At 32.6% G+C, this 8,198-nt stretch overlaps 1 protein-coding gene across 1 annotated transcript; it reads left to right on the top strand.

Annotated features, from left to right (window-relative positions):
- The first annotated feature begins 1,612 nt into the window (after nucleotides 1-1,612).
- Nucleotides 1,613-4,002, top strand: LOC114186274 (nuclear pore complex protein NUP98A-like). Its single transcript, XM_028074331.1, has 6 exons — nucleotides 1,613-1,729; nucleotides 1,838-2,004; nucleotides 2,254-2,553; nucleotides 2,787-3,221; nucleotides 3,302-3,457; nucleotides 3,558-4,002. Exons 2-6 carry the CDS (start codon nucleotides 1,989-1,991, stop codon nucleotides 3,980-3,982), a joined length of 1,332 nt encoding a protein of 443 aa, XP_027930132.1. The 5' UTR covers nucleotides 1,613-1,729; nucleotides 1,838-1,988; the 3' UTR covers nucleotides 3,983-4,002.
- The last annotated feature ends 4,196 nt before the right edge of the window (nucleotides 4,003-8,198 follow it).

Here is an 8,198-nt window from a genome sequence, read left to right as displayed (position 1 = left end):
TCAATTGGTACATATACAATATAGATAACAAATAACCAAAAATGTAATATATACATGCCAATCAATATTGATGGACAAAAATCTCCATCAATGATTTCCTTTATACTTTTGAACTTGTATACTTTTAGAGGTATATTTGGCATAGGATGAGCTTTCACAATAGTTGCACCAATAAATAACAACTTATAATCCTATTCACATATACAATATTGACCCTAGCTTTTTAAAATTTTAAAGTTATGCATCATATATGATTCATCCTCTACCAACTTTTCTACCCAAACAACCAGGTCTTCCTTTTTCACCACAACGGGAATCATGTCCCCCTACAACATATATATAAGCATGATTAACTTGTAGTCACACTTACCTTGTCATCCACCAAAACCATTTCAATATGTTTACCTTCATCCCTATTTTTGACCTTCCAAAGATCATTAATTCTAACTCCAAGTTTTAGGGTCTCTCTATTTCCATTAATATCCTTAATCATATAAAAATTTTTTGGTAATACTTTAACAACAATCTTGGTACCCAAGTATGCCTACAAACACAAATAATCTAAGATATTCGAGTTATAAAATAACTAAAAAATATAGTCCAAAAAAATATAGTCCGACTAACAAATTTTGAACCCAAACATCACAACTTGTAACCTAAACACCAAAAGAACACAATCACAAATATCATACAAAAAGCTTATAAAGAGTGTAAATAAACAACTGCAAAATAAAAATCAAGTAAGAATCCCCAACTGTCAACCCAAACAACACAAAAAACAGAACCACAAAGTCCCGCAAAAGAGACAACCAACATACAAATGGAACTTTAGATTAAACAAAACGATAAGAACCTTAAACCATTAAAAGATCAAACAAAATCCTAAACAACAAATAACCCATAACCCAAAACGACAACACCTTCCACAACAGCATTGCACGACAACTCCTGTCCCAAGAAAATGCTTTTAAAAAACCAACAAAACACCTCAACCAAAACCACTCACCTTGAACAACAAATGTAGTCGGCATAAAAAGGAGAAAAAGAAGCAGCAAAAGAAGTAGAAAAAGGAGAAATGAAACGAAGCAAAAGAAGGAGAAAAGAAAGCAGAAATATGAATTGATTTGAAATCTGAACCTCATAGAAACTTCAAAAGAAATCCATCACACCTTCAGCTACAGTGTTCGCGCCATCCATCTGCATAACACCAAATTACTTAAAAACCTCATGTTTGGACACGTGTTGATCAGGTGAGACATGAACAAAAAGGGGAAATTTCCACATGTGTCAGCCTTTTAAGTAGGATAATTGAGTAAATTTGGTTATACATATGAAGAATAGATAAATAGTTAAAAGATAATTATATTAATTAAAATATTTATTTAAAAGGAGAATTTATTATAATTTTAAAAATGAACATTTAATAATCATTATGTCATTACTATTATTATATAAAAAAAACATGAGATATATATATAACCAGATAGTCAGTAATCCAATTTAGCAATGTTTTTGTTTTATATTCAGCGGAATTTTTAAGCTATGCGGCTTTCACAATTGTGCTATTTATACGTAGGCGCATCACTCTTTTTCATGCAAAAACCCTCGTTTCGTTTCTTCTCATCTCCCGCTAACCTATCACCAAGAAAACGAAAGAAAAACCCTTGCTTCTTCTCCGATCATCAGTCCTGTCCTCCTTGTTCTTCCATTTCCGTCCAACAGAAAGAGGGTTCGTAACTTCGAATATTCCTATTTCTGCGCGAATTAGGGTTTTGTATGCCATAAGCAAAGAAGATTGTCGAACCTTACCATGTTTTTCTTGTTCTTTCTTTTGCAGAGCGACTCGCGAAATCACGTCATGTCGTGATTTTCAACGATTCCATCAGACGAAGATCCTGCTCGCTCGTAATCTAACTCGTGGATAGCACAAATCTCCAAGCTTAACATACTTCGATTCAGATCGCGGTTGTTACTACTTGCTTCTAACGATGTCTGGTTCGAACCGTAAGTATCGCCTCCTCTGCGTTAATTCGTATCGTAATGTTCTTGCGTGCTCGGTTTTAGGATAATTTTGTGTTTCTGCTAGTGTTGTGGTTCCTTTGGAGAATGATTGTTTTATTGTTTATTATTATTATTATTATTGCTGTATTTGTTGATTGGAGGTAAGTGTGCGTGAAGGGTGGGGGATGGTATTTGTTTGCTTATTGATTATTTTCGCAAACCGTTTATAATGTGGAGTTATTCTTTCGACAGCTTTTGGGCAGTCTTCGTCGAGCCCTTTAGGCTCTCAAATAGTTTATGGACAGACCAATTCAAGTACCAATCCATTTGACCCTAACCCGTCTGGTAGTACGAGTCCATTTGGTTCGCAAACTGGAAGATCCATGTTCGGAGGTACTTCCACTGGGGTATTTGGTGCGGCACAACAGTCTTCTCCCTTTTCTTCCAATACAGCTTCTGGGGCTTCATCGTCACCTGCTTCCGGTAGCTCCGTACCCGCTTTTGAGTCTTCTTCAACTCCTACTTTTGGTAGCTCATCATCGTCAGTTGGTGGTATGAGTGCCTTGAATTCTTTTTTCATTTTGTTTACGGCTTGTTTTTGTTGTTTTCATTAGATTGTCTTCATTTATTTCTTTCTGAAATATTACATCAAATTTTTTTCATCAGGTTGTTCATTGAATTACTGAGTTCTTTAGTATCATTTAGCTACTGTCTTCGTTTTTTTTAACAATCTTATTGGGACAGTTTTTTGGTTCAATCTGAGAATTGATTCTCTTGGTTTGTAGGATCATCCGTTTTTGGTCAGATGCCTGCTTTTGGAGGTTTTGGATCTACTCCTACTCAAACAAGTCCATTTGGTGCCACACAGCAATCACAACCGGCTTTTGGAAGCAGCATATTTGGTTCCTCAACAACTTTTGAAGGATCATCTCGGCTTGCATTTGGTGCTACAAGCATCCCTGCATTTGGCACTCCTGCATTTGGTGCTAGCAGACCTTTGGAAATACTGGTATCGACCTTTGGAAATACTGGTATTAGACAGCCAGGTTTTGGAGGTCAGCAACGGGGTGGAAGTAGAGTAGCTAGTTACACAGCAACAACTGAGGCATATAGTAGAACCTCTGTACACACTGCAAAATTGGAATCTATATCTGCCATGCCTGTTTACGAACTCAAAAGTCATGAGGAACTAAGATTGGAGGACTATGTGGGAGACAAAGGTTTTTTTTTTAACATTTTTATAATTCTTCTGGCTTTCATTGCAGATGATGATTTTGACTTAATGAATTATATAATTTAGGTGGAAGTACAGTAGCTAGTTATGCAGCAACAATTGAAGCAGATAGTGGTACCTCTGGACGGATCCCAAAATTGGAATCCATATCTGCCATGCCTGTTTACGAACTCAAAAGTCATGAGGAACTAAGATGGGAGGACGATCAATTGGGAGACAAAGGTCTTTTCTTTTTTTTCTTTCAAACATTATAAACATTTTTGTTGTTATTCTGGCTTTCATTGCAGATGATGATTTTGACTTAATGAATTATATAATTTAGGTGGACCACTTCCCTCTGGTCAGTTTACTGGTTTGGCAGGCTTCAGTTCGTCTACAACACAGACAAATGCCTTTTCTCCTTCACCAGTGTTTGGTCAATCATTGGCCAATCCTTTTTCTTCCACAACACCTAATTCTAACCCGTTTGCGCCAAAGAGTTCTCCCTTTTCTTCTGGATTTGGAACTTTTGCCGCTAATGCCTTCAGTTCATCAGCTTTTGGTTCTTCAACATCAGCAGCAACACCCACTATTTTTGGCTCATCCCCATCTCCATTTGGTGCTAACTCTTCTTTAACTCCCAGCTTTGGAGCTAAGTGTTCCATAGGTAGCACTGTCTTTCAGTACAGAAAGTATTTGTTTGAGCCTTTACACTGTGTAGCATTTATTTATTTCATTTGTTGTGTTTTTTTGCTTTTACTTAGGTAAATTTTCTCCCTTCCGCTTTCTCCAACCGAATGATCTTTTTGTTAATGTCTATTCAATTTCAGATTTTTCTTTCAAATTGGTTGACCAATTTCTACCTAATATATTTTTGCTGATTAGTTAGCCTTTCTTCTAGGTATAAGAAACTATACAAAAAAGTATTTATGTCTCGATGGTTCTGAGGGTGTGTTTTGATTTTTTTGTTAAAATGGTGTTTTTTTTTTTCGTTTTTGATAGATTTAGATCTCTATTTCTAATGTTGGCTAGAAAACACAAGGTAAGTCAACTACAAAAATCTATAAAATAAATTAAGGTTTAATCTCTCACATTCAACTTTTTCTTTATCCATTTTCTTTTTCTTTTTCTCAATTGGTTTTATTGTTCCATTTAGTCTCAATTTAATCATATTAAATCTTACTATAATGGATAATCATTTATTTAATTTTGGGAAGTTAAAATATGAAGTTTATTTTCCGTGAAACAATATTAAGTACATGTACAAGTCTCTCCCTTTCTAGCGAATTTTATTCGTAACCTTTTTATATGAGAAAAGGAAGATGTGAATATTATTTTTACTACACAATGCAACGACAACTATATTTAAGTGACTTCAAGGGATTCAAATCAAACTAAAACAGCTAAAGAATATAATTCACATAAAAATATATATGACTACGCGTGATGATTGGCTGGATTTTTAAAATGTTAATATAAATTCAATTCATATCTATTTTAATTGGATCATTCAATTGGATTTTTCCAAGTCAATTAGACTAAAGTTAGTTTATATAATTTTTTTAATTAAATATAAATTTACGTTTGAATTGGGATTTAACCTTGGTTATTGTCATGATCTTGCCAAATCCAACCTGATCTTAATAAAATTACAATTTAATTAATTTTCTAAATCATTTTTCAATTGTGTTTTTATCTCCATATTCTTTAAGTTTTCTTCTAAATCTCATCAAACAAATTTTATTTTTTTAAATTATTAACAGGAGGAGTTGAACCAAACCTTTCCCTCTCTTCCCTTCCTTTTAATCATTAAATCACCTTATTACTCTTATCTCACTCACTCACTTATATACACTTATATAAGAGTAACGGTAGTTTAACTCACCAAATTTGACCCCTTTTTAACCTGCCTACATGTCACTAAGATGTGGCATTTTGATTTTTAGTTTTCAATTTTTTTAACTTCTATGACGTGGCACTTGCATTGATTGGTGTAGTCCAGAGCGGAAGAGGGCATTTGCAGTTCAGGTTTCAAGCCAACCCTTTTCATTCTTTCATTCGTTTCCCCTCCACGTCTCTCATCTCACACCACTGAAATATCCTCAAGTTTTTGTTTGTTGGGACAAGGTTCTTCGCTTTTTCTCTTCCATCAGAGGCACCTTTGAACTTTGTGTGATGCGGAAATTTGGTGAAAAAGAGGGGTTAGGGTTTTGTCTTTCTTCCTCGCAAGGAACACACCCACACGCACATTCATCGATTCTTCTTTTTCATTCCACATCTCTCACCGTTGTGTATCCTATTCGGTCTCCTGGGTAAGTGAGAGTTTATATCTTCATCCTCTCTCTCGTTTTAGGGTTTTTTTTTGTTAATTCTCTCCCTGTTCGTCTTTTTTTTTTGGGCTTATTGTTCCTGAACTGAGTTTGTTTACTATATGTGTATGAAAGTGTGTGTGTGTGTGTGTGTATGTATGAGTGTGTATTTATAAGATTCAAAATTTGATTTGTTGAAGCTCTACAGGTTCATAGTTCACTCTTGTGAGTGTGTGCAAAGAAATAAAATCATTTGCCTTTTCTAATTTTTATCACATAGGGATGAATGCATTCCTATCTTAAGAATAAGTGGTGTAAGGAAGACTTGGTTTTATAAGGAACAAGCATATGACCCAATTGTCTCTTTGTATATAAATAGTTTAATAGTTTTATATCAATAGAAATTGTTGGCAATGACAATCGTAGACAAATTCTTTAAACCGGTGTTGTAAGAATTGGCATGTTTTCAAAGTAATAAAGTATATGCTGACTATATAGTTTATAGTATTTTATTGATAATTGTTTCCCCAATCTTTTATTGATTGTGGTTTTCCAAGATTGTTATTTGGTCGTCACACCATTTGATTTTGTTATTATTTACAATGAGTCAATGATGGAGTAATTTAAAAGATTGAGCCCATCATCTGTAACAGCAACGGTTGGATCTTACCTTTTGATTGTGTTATCATTTACAATGATTCAATGATGCAGTAATTTTAAAAATTGAGCCCACCATCCGTAAGTGTTTTTTCCTGGGTGGAAGTTATTTTTTTTCTTAACTATTAACTTTGATTGATTTCTCTTTTTTAACTATGTTTGTCTCCTACTATATTTACTGATATTCATAGGTTAGTGCAATGCTTGTTTTGGGTTTGAAGGCAAAAATTTGTTTTAATGTTATTTTGGTTATGAGGAGTGTATACTCGGTTGATTAAGCAAACTATAAAGTTTTATTTCAAACAAAGTAAGGTCTCTGTTGAGTTAATGAAATTTTTTAGGTTGTCTAGATTTCTTCTCACGAAACTCTGCTTAAACAGTTTTCAGATGTAGTATAGCTGCGGTTGTCTTTAACTTTTCCATTGTTATTAGCTTGATGTTTGTAGGTTGTAGATGACTGAATATTAGCAAGCATGTTCATAATTCAATTACAGGGATCTGGATAATGGAGTAAGGTCATCATGGATCATGGAGGGCGGGGTTAATACCATGAGGCTCAATTATACCAGTTATATCGCAAAAACATAATCATTATCCTTGACATGAAGGAATATTGTGCTATACAACTCCTTTATAGAAAAAAAAAATTAGGATAACAATTTTAAATGTAGAATTTGTCTTATAATTTAACATTTCTCAGTATTGTATTTTTTTATATTGGAAGATTTTGCTACAATAAATGAAGAAAAAAATATTTTTTTTGTAGTGTTATAATTTTTTTATAGATTTAAATTTTCATTACTGAATAAAAAGTATACAGAATGAATATATATATATATATATATATTTATATATATATTTGTTAGTTTATATGTACTTTGTTTTGCGTAAGAATGGATATATATATATATATATATATATATATATATATATATATATATATATATATATATATATATATATATATATATATATATATATATATATATATGTATGTATGTGTACAAAATCTTAAAAATAAAAAAACAGATAATTGTACGTAAAAAGTGCACTTACTGTTGCTAGTAGAAGTATGTTATGAGGAAGCCTTTGAAATGTGCCTTTATGTTTTTGGTGAACTTTTATTTAGTGGAACAATTAATGAAAATTAATATTGTATTTGGAATAATCATTTACTCTTGACGATAACACTTCATGGAATAAGCAAGTTTATATGTACAAAATCTTATAAAAGAAAAGACAGATAGTTGTGCACAAAAAAACACTTACTAGTACTCTATGTGTACAAAATCTTATAAAAAAAAGACAGATAGTAGTACACAAAAAGACACTTACTACTACTGATAGTGTGGTAATTATACTTACCATTACTAATAGTGTGGTAATGAGATGACCTTTGAAATGTTCATTCTTGTTATCAATGAATGTTTATCTTGTGAATCAATTAATAATAATTAATATCGCAGTTGGAGTAACTCATTACTCTTGGAGATAACACTTAAAGGAATAAAAGTCCATATGTACAAAATCTTATAAAAGAAAACACATATAGTTGTGCACAAAAAGACACTCACTGGTACTCCATGTGTACGAAATCTTATAAAAAAAAGACAGTTAATTGTACATAGAAAGACACCTATTGTTACTGATAGTGTGGTAATGACACTTAATGGAATAAAAGTCCATATGTACAAAATCTTATAAAAGAAAACACATATAGCTGTGCACAAAAAGACACTCACTAGTACTCCATGTGTACGAAATCTTATAAACAAAATAGATAGATAATTGTACATAGAAAGACACATACTGTTACTGATAGTGTGGTAACGAGATGACCTTTGAAATGTTCATTTTTGTTATCAATGAATGTTTATTTTGTGAACCAATTAATAAAAATTAATATCGTATTTGGAGTTACTCTTTACTCTTGAGGATAACACTTAATGGAATAAGCAAGTGCATATGTACAAAATATTATAAAAGAAAACATGGATAGTTGTGCACAAAAAGACACT

Source organism: Vigna unguiculata, chromosome 5, assembly GCF_004118075.2.
Source record: "Vigna unguiculata cultivar IT97K-499-35 chromosome 5, ASM411807v1, whole genome shotgun sequence".
Taxonomy (NCBI): domain Eukaryota; kingdom Viridiplantae; phylum Streptophyta; class Magnoliopsida; order Fabales; family Fabaceae; genus Vigna; species Vigna unguiculata.
The sequence above is the reverse complement of the archived record's forward strand: the minus strand, read 5'-3'. Positions and strand labels throughout refer to the sequence as shown.

Bases quoted from the DNA above. Each gene is read 5' to 3' on its own strand.
- LOC114186274 (XM_028074331.1), top strand. The intron at 3,222-3,301 runs GTTTTTTTTTTA...TATATAATTTAG, and splicing joins GGACTATGTGGGAGACAAAG to GTGGAAGTACAGTAGCTAGT. The intron at 3,458-3,557 runs GTCTTTTCTTTT...TATATAATTTAG, and splicing joins CGATCAATTGGGAGACAAAG to GTGGACCACTTCCCTCTGGT.